The 18807-nt window shown below is 37.2% G+C and overlaps 1 protein-coding gene across 6 annotated transcripts in view; it reads left to right on the forward strand.

The window, feature by feature from the left end:
• The first annotated feature begins 3883 nt into the window (after window positions 1-3883).
• SPHKAP (SPHK1 interactor, AKAP domain containing) overlaps window positions 3884-18807 on the forward strand; it is a 172233-nt gene continuing 157309 nt past the window's right edge. For 4 of the 6 annotated variants that reach the window (XM_059167805.1, XM_059167808.1, XM_059167806.1 and 1 more), the window contains exon 1: window positions 3884-4428. In XM_059167805.1, the coding sequence (XP_059023788.1) occupies window positions 4401-4428 (28 nt within the window). In that variant the 5' untranslated portion in view covers window positions 3884-4400. Of the gene's footprint in view, window positions 4429-4513; window positions 4754-18807 lie in introns of those variants that run through there. The other 2 variants (XM_059167807.1, XM_059167810.1) reach the window with 2 other exon arrangements.

An 18807-nucleotide genomic window follows, 5' to 3' on the forward strand; every position in this document is an offset into this window, starting at 1 on the left:
ATTCACTTCTCTTCTATTTTTTGGAAGAGACTGCATTGAACTGGTATTAATTTTTTCTCTAAGTAATCACAGAATTCTCCAGAATTCTCCAGTGAAACCATCTGGGTCTGGAGAATGTTTTAGGAAGGGTTTTCTTCCATTGCATATGTCCTTAATAGTTATAGAGCTCTTCAAATGATTTGTTTCATTTGGTCACTTCATATGGTGTCTAAGTTTCTTAGGGCTTCTATAACAAAATGCCACTAACTGAGTGGCTTTGAACAGAAATTTATTGTCACAGAGTTCCAGAAGCTAGACCTCCAAAATTGAGATGTTGGAAGAGTCCCTCTGAAACTTGTCAGAGAAGGATCCTTTCTTGGTCTTTCCAGTTTCTGATAGTGCCTTACGGTCCTTTGCTTATGGAAATGTATTTCCAATCTCTGCTTCCCTCATCACGCAGCTTTCTCCCTGTGTCTCTTCATATCATCTTCACTCCGTGTGTGTGTGTCCAAATTTCCCATTTTTATAAGGACATCTGTCATATTGGATTAGGGCCCACCCCAGTGACCTCATCTTAACTTGCTTAAATCTACAATGGCTCTGTTTCCCAATGTATTCACATTCTGAAGTAGTGAGATTAGGAATTCAACACTTCTTTTTTTTTTTTTTTTTTTTTTTTTTTTTTTTTTTTTTTTTTTGAGATCACAATTCAAGACATAAGAAATATTTTGTATTTTTCAAGGAATTGCTCCTTTTCATCTGAGGTGTCAAATTTATGTGTACAGAGTTGTTCATAGTATTCTCTTACTTACCTTTTGATGACTGAAGGATCTGTGGTGACACCCCCTATTTAATGACTAATTTCGTGATTTGTACCTTCTTGGCTTTTTGTTCATCTTGATAAAAGTTGGCCAATTTCACTGACCTTTTTAGAGGCATATTTGTTTCACTCAATTTTTGTTTTTCTGTTAGAATTTCATTAATTTCTGCTTCTGCCTTTATTATTTCCACCCTTGTCTTTTGGTTTTTTATCAAGGTTTATTCTGTTCTTCTTTTTGCTAAGTGCTTGAGGTGGGACCTTAGATTATTGGTTTGGGAGTTTTTCACTTTCTAGTATGTACATTTAACGTGATAAATTTCCTCATCTGGCTAGTTATGTCCCACATATTGTGATAATGTTATATTTTCAACTTCATCGAATTCATTGTGTTTTAAATTTTTTTTGAGACTTCTTCTTTGACCCATGGATTATTTATAATTGTGTTATTTAGTTTTTAGGTTTGGAGTATCTTTCTTTTATTTTTATGTTCTTGGTTTCTCTTCTATTGCAGATGGGGAACACATTGGATATGATTTCAATTCTTTTAAATTTGTTGATGTTTGCTTTGTGCTTCAGGTTATAGTCTATGCTAGCATCGGTTCCATAGATTCTTAAAAAAATATATGTATTCTACCATTTTTAGGTGCAATGTTCTGTAAGTTCCATTAGATCCTATTGGTTTATGATGCCATTAAGTCCTTCTATATCCTTGGTGATTTTCTGTCTAGCTTATCAATTGTTAAGAAAGAGTGGTTGAAGTCTGCAACTGTAATTGAGGATTTGCCTGTTTCTCCATTCTGTTCTACTAGTTTGTTGCTTCACATGTTTTACAGGTCTGTTGTTTGGCATGTACATATTTAGGGTTGCTATGCCTTCTTGTGGGTTAAACTTTTTAATCCCTATATGATCTCCCTCTCTTGCTCTGGCAATTTTCTTTGTTCTAATGTCTACTGTATCTAATGTTAATAGGGTCACTAATGCTTTCCCTTGAATAATATTTGCATGGTATATCTTTTTCTACAATTTTACTCTCAACCTTCTTATGTAGTCATATTTGAATTTCTTATAGACATGATATAATTGGGTGAGTTTTTAATCTAGTCTGCCACTTTTTGTCTTTTATTTTTTGTGTTTAGACCTTTTATATTTAATGTAATCATCAATATATTAGGAATTAAAATTGACATTTTATGTTTTTTTGTTTGTTTTTCTTTTTTTCTTCTGTTTTCTTTTGTGTGCCTTACTGTGGTTGCTTAGCATTCTTATTATTTTAATTTTATTCATCCAGAATGTTTTGAGCATATCTATTTACATGGCTTTTCTTAATGATTTCTCTATTGCATGATGTATGCATAACTTATAATAGTCTCCTGGTGTTGTCAATTTACTAGTTTGAGTAAATGTAGAAATCTAAGATCTCATATCTCTTTTTATCTTCTTTCCTTTATAATATAATTGTCTAAAATGTTTTCTCTACGTTTAGAAACACATCTGACAAGGGTTCTGGGTGGCCCAGTGTGTCAAGCATCTGATTCTTAATTATGGCTCCGGTCAGGATCTCACAGTTGTTGAATCAAACTCCATGTCAGGCTCCATGCTCAAGTGGGGAGTCTACTGGAAATTCTCTCTCTCTCTCTCTCTCTCTCTCTCTGCCCCTCCCTGCCATTTGCACATCTTCTTATTATCGCTCTCTAAAATAAATAAATAATCCTTATTTTTCTTAAAGAGGCACATCTGACAATGTTTATAATTTTTGTTTTAACTGTCAAATATAATTTGGAAAATTCCAGAAGAGAAAAAATTCTTGTTTATTTACCATATTACTGTTTATTATGTTCTTTCTTCCTGATGTTTTAAGATCCCTTCCTTATAATGTCCTTGGCATTTAGAGAACCCTCTTCAGCCCTGCTTTCAGGGTAAGTCTATTGGTGACTGATTATCTTATTTTTCATTCATCTGAGAATGCTATGATTCATTTTAATTTCCGAAGAATATTTTCACTGGATAATGGATATTTTGTTGAGAGTTGTTTTCCTCAGCATTTGTTCTCGGAAGGTGAAACTTCTGACTCTCCACTCTGCCTCCTCTTACACTCCCCCAGTGCAGAATGGAAGCGGCCTCATTACTGCTGTGCTACAGGAAAATACAGGCTTCATTGACACCAAGGCTACAAATGGCTGGCTCCCTACTTAGTCTTCAAGGACACCAGCTAGGCTGGGGGTTGAGGATGCTTCTTTAGAGCCTAGACATAGTAGAATCTGGGTTTCCCACTTGTCTTTTGATGGTTTAGGTAAAGTGGGACTATGTGAATTTTTCTTTGGTGTTCTGACATAGCATAGCCATTACTGTCTATAAGTTTTCTGTCTTGTTAGATTATCCTTTTTCTGGTCCTATAGCTAGAAAGAGGAGGTTCTTCCTGTCTGTACCCATTGACATTTCCAGTTTGCCAGCTTCTTCAGCCCCAAGGCTGGGATATGTGTGGCAAAAAGAAAACCCAGGAAGTCACTGTAATGTCAATCCTTGTATCCCAAGGTCCCTAGCTTGCCTTCTCTGTGTACCTTCTTGTTTTCTCATATTTGTTTTGTAATCTCCAGTTTTTAGTTGCCCAGGAGGAATGGGGCAAAATACAAATACTCCACCTTGCCATTTGTGGGAGTTCTATGGTTTTCTTTTATATAAATATATTACATATATGTTTCATGTAATGAAAAAGGATCAGAATCAGTAGTACCCTCTTAAGAGTCATTTGCTACGATGAATGTCTTTCTTCTTAAAACAAATGTCATTTTTTTGCTCAAGGAGATACTGAAGCAGGCACTGAGGAATTTTTGTTACAGACCTTCCTCCCAGGGCCTGGGTGTTGGTCTCTGATGGATGGCCACTGTCATGGCTTTTGAGATCTGTGCACACAAGCTTCTAACAAGCAAGGCATAAGTGAGTCACAATTAAGCAAAATGAGTTAGATGAATTGTGAGAACCCGAAACAGGAAAGAGAGTCTACGTAAAAGGAAAATAGTTGGGGGATCAAGGAGAGCATTGCATTGCCAGGAGTTATCAGCCACTAACATTGCAGAAGGTAACAAAAAACTCCCAGATCTAGAGAAGCAGCCAGAGGACTGGTGCGCGACCAGTGGGGAATATGGACATTGCCAGTAAAGCGTGAATGTGGGAAAGTGGGTGAACAACTTCGGGGCTGAGACCTGTTATACCCTAGAGGTAGAGGGAAGGACACGCTACGGCGGGGCGGGGAGAGAGAAATTCTGTCGGAGTCATCTCTACTGGGCTCCAGGAGAGGCAGGAAAAGCTCAGAGGGAGCCTGCCGCAACCTTGCCTGGGGCTTCAGTGGAGAAGGGCAGGAAGGACTGCGGCTTTGGCCCCGCGCTCCAGCCAGATCTGCGGGGCGACCGGGAGGGGATCCAGCGGTCACGGCGCGCAGCGCTTCCCGGCCGGGGCGGAGCGTGTCCCTACAGCGGTCCCAGCCTGCGCGCCTCTGTCCCCGCGCGCGCCCGTCCGTGCGCTCCGGGAACCAGATCCTCGCGCCACAGACTTCCGTCCTTCGCCCGCGCTTTCCGCCTCTTCTCTGCGCGCCCATCGACAATGGATGGCAACTCCCTTCTCTCCGTACCCAGGTAAGACCTGCACTCCCCGTTGCCCCACCCAGTGGCCCTCAAACTCCGCGGTGCGCCTCGGGTGGCTCTCGAGCTTGCGGGGCTTTAGGGTCTACGCTTGGTAGGGTCTGGCCACCCTGGGGACGGGTGACCCCAGTCCACTGCCCCACAGGGCGCGGAGCTGGGTGCGGCCTGCGCGCCGGGGCGGCTCGGGGTTGGGGTACAGCTCCGGCCAGCTTCTGGGGCCGGGCCCGGGGTCTGCTCTCCGCGGCGGGAGCCGGGAACCGCACTTTCCGTGGACGCAGCCTACACGGGTTTCGCGCCTTGAGGGGAGCTCCGCTTCAAGGTAGGGATGAGAATAGGAGGGAGCAAGACTCGGGCAAAGTACCCCCATCCTTATCCATCTGGATCTGAGCGAGTGTCCGCCGTTGCCGGGGTGGCAAATGGTTGGGGAGAAGAGCAGGGGAGTGGGGTGGTGAAATTGCCCCTAATCCCCGACGACATCTAGGCTGAGCCACATTTGAGACCTGGGACAGCAGGACCTGGGCCGGTCCAGTCCCACCCGTTCCCATATCCTAGACAACTCTGCGCTGGCCGAGCGCGTCCCCTGCCTCCGTCCCAGCCTGGGGTCCACACGGGGTAATTCAGGGACGCCACCTTCGACTCAAGCCAGGTGGGAGCAGCGCGTTTCCCCGGGTTGCGTCTCCTTCTCCCCGCTTTGCCCCCGTTCCGCGCTCCCTCACACTCAGTCCTTTGTGAATTTGAGAAACTGAGATTTTTATATTTCAACCCCCCACAAAACGTTTAGGGGTAAATTGAGGTTGTAGCACCGGTTGTGTTCCCTCAGCTGGGCAGGTGGCTTTTGTGTTCTTTGTGCAGGTCAGAGGATCCACCCAGAGAGCGGGAAATGTTGAAGACCGCTGGGTGCGGCGGTCTGGCTCCTGTCCCACCTCTGCTGGGCGAGGGGCTTCCTGTTGCTCATGCTGTCATCCCTTCCTTCCCCCTTTCCTCAAGCCCCCATCTAGGCAGCTTCCCGCCGAGATCATCAGGCACAGGAATAAACATTTTTCAGCTCGCTTTCTTGGAGAGCAGCAAAACCCAACATCCGCAGGCTAGGGCACACATGTAGCTGATACTATATTGCCAAGTAGCCAAGAAGGGGGTGAGAGTGGAGTGGAGGTGGCAGAGGAGGACGAAACTGCTTTTCAAGCGCGTTGAAGGCTGCCATCTAGAGACTTGAAGTATTTATATTCTGTAATGAAATAGAGCTTTCCCAGCTCCACAGGCAATTTCCTCTTTAAGCATCCCTTCTCTGTGGGGGCAGCAAAGGGTTCTGAAAAGGCCCCTGGTGGTTTCTATGCCTGGCCCGAAGCTGCTCTCCAGTGCAAAATCTCTAACCCTGGGCCAAACATGGTCAAACTACCACGAAGTCTTTCCATTTAGCCCTAATGCCTGATAAGGATAATCAGAATTGCAGGAAGCTTTTTGTTTTGTTTAGATTGTGTGTGTGTGTGTGTGTGTGTGTGTGTTTTGGTTTAAAATTAAAAAAAATACTGTCACTGATTTTTAGGTAAAAGTGTGGGACACTTTGAAAGAAAGCCCACTGGGGCTTTACTTTCTCCACCCCCTATTCTACTGCTTAAGATCTTTGGAATTGAATTGGTAAACTGTGATTCCAGCATTCCCATAGAGACATCCCTCTAAGATAAGAAAGACCTTGCTTGCCTTACACACAGGTTTGCAGATGCCGGTGGTGCAGTGCCTGAGTAAGGACTATATTCCTATTCAAAAACTGGGACATTTTCTAAAATATTAAAAAATTTCTAAAATATTAAAATTCATTATGCCAATAATTCCTTAAAATTATTTGTATTGCATTTCAGTAAAAATGATTTTATAAAGAGTTGACCAACTGCTATGATATTGCTGTGTCTTGTAGTATTCTATTAAAATATTAATATAGGTTTAATAGCAGCTACAACAAATTGCATTGAAATTTGAATAGTATTGTTTGTTTACCAGAACACATCATATTTCCACAAATCAGTGTAGTAATTCAGCTATTTTATTAACATCTTTTCTTATATAAGACATATTCAGTTAAAGCTTATAGAATAGCTAATTTGATCCTCTATTTCAATGAATACAAGAAACATGATATTTTATTGGAAACCAGAAGCATTGATAAGCAAAAGATAAACTAGAATTACCAAACAGTGTGTGAAACTATTATATTAGTCATACCACTTGTCCAAAGAACTTTGAACTTAAGGAATTGATGACTGGGAAGTTTTACAGGTTTTTTTTTTTTTTAAGAAACTGGCAATGATCAAGAAAAATCAAGTGGTTGTCCATCAATATTTGTGTTAAATCTGAATATTTTCAGTATCTAATATAATTAAATCAGTGATTATAAATCAGTTTCTCTTAAGAATTATAAAGCAGTTGAAGACATTCTGTTTAACACTTGGGTAGGAAAAACAAAATGATTTAGTAATACATTGAGTTAATTATAGAATTTTTCATGTGTTGTCTTTTACAGTTTCTTAACATTTTCAGTGAACCAAAGATATAGATGAAATTTTATTCAAGCAGTGTTCTGCAGTGATTGATCTCAAAATTGTTTTTGATTCATACAGTTTAGATACTTGAAGCATTTTTTAAAAAAAGGAATTATTTGTGTTTTAAGCTGTTGTATTACATTACTTCTGTGAAAGCTCCAATTAGTTGTTAATATTTTCATTTTTAAATACACAATAAGCTATGTGGATTATAGTAGAGAGTTCTTTCAGTCAAAACTGGAAGGTGTTTCCAGATATGGGTCTGAGCTATGGAAAGACAAAGTGTTCCCATCTTAATTGCATTATAGATCCAGAAGCCAAGTGTGTCCCAACTAGTACTCAAGTTCAAGAAGAAAACATAAAAAAGGGGGAAATTTTTTTAGTTATCTATTTTACAAGAAGTTTATTTGATTTGCTAAGGTCATACAAGTAGCCATTTTGAAAATAAAAGAATATCTAAAGACTCTCACCCAGCATGTTTTGTTTCTGTAGTTCATGGTGCTACAATACAATAGCTACCCCTGTAAGTCCCAATTATATAGGTAAATCATATAATCATACAACTGGTATGTATAAAATAAGGTTTATATTTTATGAAGTATTAGTTTATTAAATTGTTTGATCATCATATCCTGGTGAGTTAATATGATGGATATAATTATCTCTATTTCTTACTTGAAAAATTTGAAGCAAAAGGAAATTAAATGAGGAAAATAATTAGATTTAGAAGGTCACACAACAGTAGCAGAGCTGGGTCATCCACAGAGTTCTTCTGGCTTCAGGTGAGGCTTTCTTTCTTGTACTGACTAAAAAATCCACACTTCCTTCCAAAAGAGATTTTGGTGTACATTTTGGACAAACACTAATATCTTTAGAACACATGGGGGCAGCCTAAAAGCAAGATCATCTTTTAAAATCAACTAATACTGAAAATACTATTTTTGTAAACAGAAATAATTTGTCAACTTTGTCAACTATCTAAGGTTTAATTTGAAATTTAAGAAAGGGGCTGTCTCATTTCCTAAATCACTTACATTTTTATACTTTTTTGTTTTGTTTTGCCTACTGGATTCTATTTTAGTAATTTAGTTTTTATATGACACTTTGAGAAAATTATCAAAGATGAACTTTTGAGAAAACAAGGTATTTTGATAGAGATTTCCTGTGAATTTATTTTAACAAACCTAAGATTAACCTAGCAACATTTCACCAAAATCTCAATGCTTTTCCTCTAAGAATGCTAGTTCTAGGGAAAAAGAAAAAAAAAAATGGGATTTCCTTTCTTTTAATGGAGCAAACAACCCAATACTGTAAACTAGACTATGGTCTTCTGTCAACAAGTTTTTATTGAAAGGTTATCTGTTTTCAGATTCATACGAAAGGAAATATTCAAGAGTGTTACACTTCTGTGTACGAATTTCATACAAAAGGAAGTATTTAAGAGTATTACACTTCTGTATTCTATTTATCTGAAACTCTCAGAAAAGATGAATCTATCACTCTTAACAAATAGAGGAGAAGGGACAAATAACAGATAATGTCTTAAGTATAAACCACAACCATTCTCTATCCTGAAAGTCATGCTCTCTTCAAAAAGCAGCTCTGACTTGACCACATTCTCCAACTCAGAATTCACAAAGAAATGTGGCCCAAGAGGTGCTGTTTCCTACAAAGAAAGAAAGTGGAAATTAGTTTTGGTGCCAAGGACTCTGAGATCCACATTGCCTCAGGGTAACAGGTATCTGGAGAAGAGACAGAGACTCTGAAGACATTCTGGTCCCTCTCTCCATGTGGTTCCTGTGGTAGAATATGTATCTGCTACTAAATACTCAATTTTTAAAAATGAACTGTAAAAGCTTGTCTCATTCACAAGGGGTTGGCTTTGTCTGGTACTAGTCATTTTAATGGGGTTTTATTCTGTGCATGAGAGTCAACAGCTACAGAGACTTGTAAAGTGAAAAAGAGGAAACAGTGATGTATTTGATGGAAGGAGACCTGGGGTTTAGTCCTGTTCTGAAAGTGATGGCTGTGAGTGTCTCAGCATGTTGCTCAATTCCTCTGTCATCTCTTAGATGTCATAACATATACCCCGAATATTCTGCTCTTCTAGGTCCCTTTTACTTCTAACTTGTACTGCTATAGGCTTTATTGTAGCAGTGTCCTTTGGTTGTGCATGATACAGATGAACATCTCATTCTTCTGAAAGAGACACATGAAATTAAGGCATTTGAAAGAACAGAAGCATCCAATAGAAAGCCCAGCTTGTTTTTAATTATCCTGCCATAGGGAGAGGAGCATAATGTTCACAGAAAGTACAATAAAATTTTATTTGTTGTAAAGAACACAGTACAGTATCTCGGTTTTACTACTTAGAAGTTTGCCCACATTGGGGCAAACTGGAAGACTTGAGATAGTGTGTGTGAAGTATAAGGAGCAGTGAACTTTTAGCTGTTTCTGCTTATCATACTTGATAAACTCCTCCAAATTCAACTGTTTCATGATAGATTTTTGAAATCAGTGTTGGGGAATAGCCCACATAACTCAGACATGAAGCACACTTTAAATGATCTTGGAATAGCTACTGCAGCTTCCTCTTGGCTTAACTTTTTCCTTCTTTTTTCTCCTAACCTTAGTCTTCATGTTTAAAGTTGTTTCTTATAGATAGGCTTTTGTATTTTACTTTTTAAAAATCCCATCTGATAATCTCTTTCTTTTAATTGGTATGTTTAGACCATTTACATTTATTATGATTCTAGAAAGTCTGGATTAAAATTCACCAACTGACTAATTATTTTCTGTTTGTGTTATCTGTTATTTGTTTCTTTTCTCCTCTTTTCTGCCTTCCACTGGGTTGATAATTTTTTAATGATTCCTTTTATCTTTATTAATTTATTTGTTTATACTTCTTTTTAAAAAATTTGTGATAACCTTATGGTTTAGAATTTATAGGGGTGTCTGGGTGGATTAATTGGTTAAATGTCTGACTCTTGATTTCTACTTGGGTCTTGATCTCAGGGTCATGGGATCAAGCCCTACGCATGGAGTCCGCTTGGACTCTCTCTCCTCTATCCCTCTCCTCCATGCTTTCTCTATCGCTCTATAAATTAAATAAATAAGTATTTAAAAAAGGAATTTATGTATATCATTACTAGCTTTCATTATTTACCTTCAAATTAAAATAAACCACTTCATACCCAGTGTAAATCTCCTACAGGTATATATCCAAATTCTCTTCATGCTATTGTCATATATTTTGTTTTTGTGTATGCTGTAAACACTATTTATTGCTATTATGTTTGCTTTACAAGTAAGCTGTTTCTTAGAGTAATTGGAAATAAGAAAATAGTAAATTTCATTTTACCCTCATATATTCCATTTCTGACACTTTATCTGTGTAGAGCCAAGCTTCTGTAAATAAAACTTTCTTTAACTTTTCCTATAAGAAATGTCTGCTGGCAGTGAATTTTCTATTTTTGTTTGCCTGAGAAAGGCTATTTTCCCTTTACTTTTTGAATCATATTATTTGGACTATAGCTGTCTGTGTTTGCAAGATACTTTTTCTTTAATTGTTTTAAAGCTATCACTCCATTGTCCTTTGGTTTTTATGGTTTGTGCTAAGAAACTGTTTTCATTTTTATTTTTGCTCCTCTCTATGTTACATGACCTTTTTCCCTGCCTGCCTTCAAAATGTTCTTTTTAATCTTTTATTTAGAACAATTTAAATGTAATTTGCCAAGGTGTGTGTGTGTGTGTGTTGTATTTATCCCACATGGTATTGTCTGAGCTTCTTAGGATCTGTGGTTTAGTGTCTGTTATTAACTCTGAAAAAAAATAATCCATGATCTCTTATTCCCTACCCTGTTCTTATTCTCTCTTTTTCTTCAAGAATTCCAATTGTGCATATATCAGAATACAGTTCTTAAATACTCACTTCCATTTTTGTTTAGTTAGTTGGTTTTTTATTCTATTTTTTCTCCTTTTGTTTCAGTTTAAGTAATTTGTATTGGCCAACCTCAAGTTCATTGATTCTTTCCTGAGCTAACTTGATTCTACTGAAGAATTTGTTAGAGGTGTTCTTCATTCCATTAAGTGGTTTGCATTTCTAACATGCCTATTTGATTTTTCTTATAGTTTTATGTCTCTACAGAAATTGCCCATGTCAGCTTGCATACAGTGTACTTTTTCCATCAGAGTCATTAAACTAATAATCATTTTGAATTCTTTGTCAGATAGTTTGAACATTGGTGACAGAGTCAAGTCTGGTTCTGCCAGTTGCTTTGTCCCTTGAAAGTGTTTTGTTGTTGTTGTTGTTTTGTTTTGTTTTTTTTTAAATTTCCTCATTGGCTTTTAACATGTCTTATAACTTTTATTAAAAGTCTGGTATTATGTATAGGGTAATAGAATTTCCTGCAGTGGAAACTGGAAGTCAGTGCAATTATTTTTTCCCATTTTAAAGATAAAGAAATTTAGGCTTAGAAAAGTTAAATGACTTGTCCAAGATGATACAACTAGTGAGAGACAGAGTCAGAAATTGAACACTGCTTTTTAAATTCCAGTGTTTGAAGGTTGCCAAACTACATCATTGTCCTTTTCTGTTTCCTAATACATGCACCTTCCTACTCTGGAGGCCTCCAAGACACTTATTCATGCCACATGGCTTCATGTATTTCAGGTATTTTTGAACTTCTAAGAAAGTTGCTGAGGCATATATATATAATGGTGAATAAGAAATTATTCTTGCTCTCCATGACCATAGTATATAATTTCAACATGCATTTCTTTTGCTAAATGTTTTTTGATTCAACTATGATCCCTAAATCAAAAGCAACTGTGAAGATAGGTGGATGTTGCAAGAGACTTTGACACAACAACAAGAAAGCAGTGGAAACCCAGCACATGACTGCCAGTGGAGTCAAGCACATGAATGAAAAAAAGTTTGTATCTGTTCCCAAAGAGGTATAAGAATCCAGGCACTGAAAAATCTACCTGCATATCAAGCTACACTCTGTAGGAAATAGAAGAGATGGCATATTAGACCTATGGTTTGAGAGAATTTCTCTCTAAAGAAATAATATGCAGACCAGTGTGCTTCTTTTTATTCCTTTAATTTAAAATACATATTGCATGGCCAAATTATTGAAATAGTTATTGGAACCTCTTAGAGTAGCCATGGTTTTAGAAGTACAAGTTAGTTTAAAAAAATAAAGGTATTATATTAGTTTTTCTATTTTGCTTTAACAAATTGTAAAATTATTGGCTTAGATCAACATAAATTTATTATCTTACAGTTCTCTACATTGGAAGTCTGCTATGGGTCTCACTGGAATAAAATCAGTGTCTTCCCAATTCTGTATTTTTTTCTGGAGACTTTATGGAGGAATTTGTTTTCTTGCCTTTTCCAACTTTCAAAGGCTGCTTATAACATTTTCTTGATGACACCTTTCCTCCATCTTCAAAGGCAGCAATGGTGGCTTGTGTTCTCACATCACATCTTTCTGGTTTCTGACCTCTTGTTCTGCCTCCCTTTTGCACTTGTAAAAATTATAAAATTGTAAAAATTACATTGGATCCTTCCAGATCATTCAGGATAATCTCCCTACATCAAGGTCAGCTGATTAATAACCTTAATTCCATCTTGAAACTTGATTCTACTTTGCCATATAACAACATATGCACAGGTTCTGGGGATTTGAAAATGGAATCTTTGAGGGTCACAACAGGCGTTAATTTAACTAAAAAATTCATCATGCTAGCTCTGAAATGGCACTTGAGATTATACTAAGAGTGCCCTCTCTCTCTCTCTCTCTCCCTTTCTCTTTTTCTCTCTCTCCTTTTTTTTCTTAAATAAAAGGGAAAAGTGACAGGATGATTTGTTTCTCCACTGCTATATATGAGTCATTCATTGTAGCTGAACTGACATAATGACCCAGTTCCTGAAGTTTATTTAAGAACATAAAACCAGGGGGCACCTGGGTGGCTCAGTTGATTAAGGATTAGACTCTTGGTTTTGGCTCAGGTCATGATCTCAGGGTGTGAGATAGAGCCCCATGTTAGCTCCATGCTTAGCAGGAAGTCTGTCTGGGATTCTCTCTCTCCCTCTGCCCCTCCCCCTGCTTGTACTCTGTCTCTCAGAAAAATTTAAAAAATAAAATAAAATCTTTAAAAAAAAATGACCATGAAAGCAGTTCAGAGTAGAACTGGTGACCTTACAGAATTCACTCTTTGGTGCATCTGTTTGTTGCAATGGTCATTAATGGTTTTCAGCAAATATTTCTAGCTGTGTTCCTAAGCATGGGGTAGGATTCCAGTTGCTCATGTCTTTGGTGCAAGCTATGGCCATATAGCTTGGGCCATATAACTTGCTTGGGCCAATTGTAAGTATGTAGAAGGGACATGTGTCTTTTCCAAATGGAAGTATTAAAGAGGGCATTTATGATTGCTTCATTTCTCCTGCTTTCTGCCATAGTGAATAACAGATTTCACATAGTGCATGCTCCACCAGCCTGAGTTTTAGAGTGACCACAGCTTGAAGCAGAGCTCTCAGCCAATCCATGATAGATACATAACATGAGCAGGACATAGACCTTTGAGATTTTAATTTTCCAGGATTTTGGAGTTTGAAACTGCAGTAAAACCTAGCATATTTTGCCTGATCTAACAGAATTCTTTCTTTGCTTTGGACTTCGAAAGATCCTCATCACTAACATCCAGTGATATGAGGATGGGATTGGAGAAAGGGAGAGATGGAACTCACCTCGACTAGTTGAAGCAGTCAGGAAGCAGGCCCTATGCACCAGATCCAGATAATAATGAATACTGTGGCCTGCAGGTTTCTCCTCCTGAGGACATGGAGTGTGAATGGGAAATCATACTCATCCTGATGTCAATTCACACCTTTCCCATTTTACAGTCCCCCAGAGCTGCTGCTATTTATGCTATAATGGCATACCATAAGCACATTTAACCCATGTAAATTCAATGCTATACGTTTATTTTCCTTTTTTAAAAATATTTCATTCTCCGGCTCTTTCTCATTATTAAAAACATGGTAAGTTTATATTTATTTGTATTTTGATTACATATTATATATTTCTACATAGTACATACACACACAAATAATGTTATAAGACTTTTTTGCAAAAGTCAACATGTCATAATTTATAAATTTCTTAAGGAATTTTTAAAGGTTATTTTAACTGCACACCCTTTTCAAGATAAGGCAATCACATTAGACCTCAAACTCTGCATTAGATGCTTCTAATTCTGCACAGTGATTCTGGTAGCATGTTAACAGAAGAAAAGGAAGACTAGTGAAAATTATTGATCGGACACTCACTTCTGACACCTTCAAGATTCTGAGATAGAGTACGACTGAGTTTCTGTCCTCCTTACATGTCATACTGGGGGCAGGTGGCATTGCAGATGGAGGCAAACATACTGGGAGGTAGATACTGAGCACATGTTAACTCTAGTTTCTCCTCATTTCCTAAGAGACTGCTCTCTGGCTAACCAAGCTGATCAGTTCTTTTATTTGATTGAGATTGACAGATGACCCCTAACTTCTTTAACCAACTGTTTAAAAACAACTTCTTAAAACAATTTCTTCCCTAGTAAGAAATTTACCTATAAAATATATTTTTTGAAAGATCAAGTGTTTTCTTTCTGTACTGGAGAGGTGGGAACCTAGCAAACATGAGATATTAGAACTACAAAGAACTTCTGTAAAGGTTATCTTGTTCAATGCCCTTCCTTTACAGATAAATTGAAATCACAAAAAATTAAATGAATTACTCAAATCATACAAATATTGAGAGATGGGGTGAGTAATAAAACCCTGACCTCCTGATTCTTATACTTCGCATTGCATGGGATTTATTTAAAATAATCCTAATAATAAGCTCCAAAACACAGAAGCTCTTGGCATTTTCTGGTGCAGCAGAATTTGTCTATTACCCACATCTAAATATCTTCTCTACTTTTCCTCAAGAAATAGAATATCTATAGAACAGCCCATGTCTCCACTTCAGCTGCCAGAAAGCCCAGAAACAAATTTAAAGTTCACTTATAACAACCATGTAGGAGTTTATTACCTGAATATCTGTGCTGTTTTTAACCATGATACTGATCTTTTGCTATAATTTCTCTTTTGTAAATATTTTATTTATTTATTTGAGAGGGAGAGAGAAAGCACAAGCAGGGGGAGCAGTAGAGGGAGAGGGAGAGGCAGGTTTTCCCCTAAGCAGGTTTTCCCCTAAGCCCCATGCAGGGCTCCATCCCAGGACCTGGGATCATGACCTGAGCCAAAGGCAGACGCATAGACATTTGAGCCACCCAGGTGCCCCATGATCTTTTGTTATAATTTCTATTTTCCTTAGCCTTGAGTTTTAACTTATGTTTTACCATTTTACTGTATATATCTTTTCTGTTAGCTGTTACAAACTCCGAGTGCAACAAGATGGAATATCCATTATTAAATGACTCACACAATCAATCATTTTCTTTATAAACAATGCAAAAATTTTCCTTTGTATTGGAGGAATTAAAATGATCTGTGGCAAATTGGAACTCATATAAAATAATGGTCTATTCATATTTAATTAGACTTTTAGACTTTCTTTAATGATAGCTTGATTGTATCTAAAGAGTTAGAAGCAGTTTCTTTAAAATGATTATCAGATTTTTTTAAAAAGATTTTATTTGTTTATTTGATGGAGAGATAGAGAGCACTAGGCAGAGTGGCAGGCGCAGGGAGACGGAGAAGCAGGCTCTCCACTGAGCAGGAAGCCTGATGCAGGGCTCGATCCCAAGACTCTGGGATCATGACATAAGCTGAAGCCAGCTTCTCAACTGACTGAGCCACCCAGGTGCCCAAAGATTATTAGATTAGTAACGTTAAAGTAAAGCCAACTCTTTCGGAACAAATATATAATGAAATAGAACGCTAAAGTTTTGTGAGATATATTTTTAATTATTTATCATATTATACATAAATTTTTAAAAGTATGTGTGTATATAATGGATATAAATTTGTGTCAAATATTTGTGCCCAAAAGTGCCCTTTTTAGTTTGTAAATTTTACATTGCAGCATACTTCAAGTATTAAAATGTATTAAATAAAAGGAGAGGAATTTTAAAATATTTAATTTTGCTTCCATAGATACTAGGAGAATTGATAATTTTCTGTCTGTATACTTTAGTATTAAGCAATACACTTAATTGTTTTTTGTCCTAAAAATTTATAATTTTAACATAATAATAACATAAGAATGCAATAAGTAACTCTTGATAGATTATGCCTATGAGTAGATTTATTCATTCATTTATAGTTTGAGTAGCCAGTACTTTCACTTAATTTATACAGACACATAAAGAATGTATCTCATTTATTTAAACAACAACAACAAATTCAAGTAAAAAATAAAGGACCAGTTGAAGTCAGTTTTGCATTATGAAATCTTGGCCCCACCTGATGTGCTCATTACTGGCTCATGCACTCAGTATAACCTGAAGATTTTTAATTTCTACTTTTTTTTTTTTCTGAATGAATTAACAGTGCTTCAAAATAGCAATTAAAAAGATACATACACTTCACCTCTCTGATTATCAACAGGTCAGTGAGCTGACCTGGCATTCTTTTAAACCATTAGTCTTTTTTTCTTGCAAAGGTGACAAAAAGGTCGTGATTTCATTGCAGCCTTGTTAGGAAATGAGCTATAGTTTCATCATATGAATCACTATTAAAGAAGTATCCAAAAAGGTGATTCAGTATCCAGAGAACATGTTATCCAGAGAAACTGTCATCCCAGACTTAATCACACCAGTCCTTGTGGATCATAGTCATTCTTCATAAAGAAAACATATCATGATACAAAATATTAACAATGGCACTTTTCTCCGTTTTTCCACTGGGTCTGAGATATTTTCCATAGGATGGATAAGGGCATATATAAAGAGGGAGGCAGAAAATGTGGAGATCTAATCCAAGTTTTAACCTTGAAGATTGTATGTGACTGGTGTGGTTGTTTGGGAGAGGGGGAAAAAAAATACTTGGGAGGACTTACTTGCTTTACTTGAGAGGAGAAAATGAAACCTAGTGACTTGAATGCCATCTTCATCATGTGAGGATGACAGGAACCCGAAAAAGGGCAAATGAAGTAAATTCACTATAAAGAAGAGTAAGTGTCATTAAATAATGAAGACAATTAATGTATTTGACTAGAAATTTATCTGAAAAATCATAAAATTTATAAAAATTAGTTCATTTTACCAATATTTAAAAAATAACAAGAGTTGCATGATAAGACAACAATGGATTAGGTGTTGACTGGGTTGGATGGTCGTAATTTTCCCTTCAAAATTGTCTGTTAACATGGCATTTTGACCATAATATCATTAACAGAGTTAGTACTATATGCAGCAGCCTCATCCATTTTGCCAGTGCTCCCTTTAATTCTTTGATTCTCAAGTCAGTCTCTTGTGAAAATATTTGTCACGTTATCCCACTCATTGATTTTCTCTTCTTCCAATGTTAACTGATCTCACTCTACCACTTGCTCGTTTGCAGATTGTTTGACATGTGATAAAGAGTTCTCCGATATCATTTTCTTCTCCTTTCTGATCCCTGCATCCTTTGCAAGATTTATTTCAATTGATTAGCATTTGATTTAGATAAAAAGTCACAGTCTTTGAACTCATCAACAGAAAACAGACATTGAAGGTGTTGATGCAATGCACAGAGAAAAACACTCAAGTGAGAAGGATCTTCTCTGGAGACTGATTGTTATCTGTCTGTTGGTTTGCTTTCTTAACGATTTTGAAGCTTCAGGGACTGGCTCATGAATAACTAGGACACCTGCTCTTTGGGGGGGATAAGGTCCAATGACTTTCAGTTTACCAGATTTTCTCCAGGGAATGGCACTGCTGAAAACCTTTTCTATTTGTACAAACATTGTCGGCAGATGAGCAAATTATCTAATGAAGTCATGCAGGTACAATTTAATATTTCAATCTTCTGGAATATTCACTGTAGTTAAGATTACAGAAGTCTTAGTGTTTCTAAAATATCTCATAATTATTAGTCATTTTTTAATGGGTAGGTAGTAATTTAGATTAAATGTATAAGAAGGCATCAAGGAAGGTGAATAAATTAAATATACATTTTACCTGGTAATTCTTGAGCCAAATTTACCTATGAGTGCAGAGAACATAGATGTTAATATCTCCAAGGGGAGACCAGGAAAGTCCATGTAAGGGAAGAGGAACTGAGTCTAGGACCCTGGATCCAAACATTTATTACCTTACAAATATGCAAAGGTTTAGAATATGTTGACAAAGTACACGTCAAAAATATTCATTGTCCCATCAAAGTATCCTTGACCGGTATACAAAAGTCTACTCTTAACCAAATAAATGTATCAAAGCATTTGATTGAGAGGGTTCATATAGTTCTAAGATCATTTGAATGTCCTTGTTGTTGAGAAGATGTACATCCCACAACATTGCACAACTCCTGCTTCTCAGCCCACAGATGCCACTGACAACATCGCCTCTCAGATTCATTCAGAACACTGAACTAAGCTGGAATTACTCCTCTTTAATCTGTATTTTGGACCATTTCTGCCTTCCTCACAGGGATGAAGGTTTTATATTAAAACCCTTACCTGGCAGCTGGAGATAGCACCCAGATCTCCCAGTTTCTATAGGAAGGAAAGAGCCTCACTTCTATAGGCACCTTTGCTCTAAGTTATAAAACTGTCTCCTACCATGAAGATATGAGAAAGTTTACTTTTCCTTTGCTAATTCCAACTAACACCACAACCACCTCTGCTCTTAAAAACTG

Source organism: Mustela lutreola, chromosome 3, assembly GCF_030435805.1.
Source record: "Mustela lutreola isolate mMusLut2 chromosome 3, mMusLut2.pri, whole genome shotgun sequence".
In the NCBI taxonomy this organism is placed as follows: Eukaryota; Metazoa; Chordata; class Mammalia; order Carnivora; family Mustelidae; genus Mustela; species Mustela lutreola.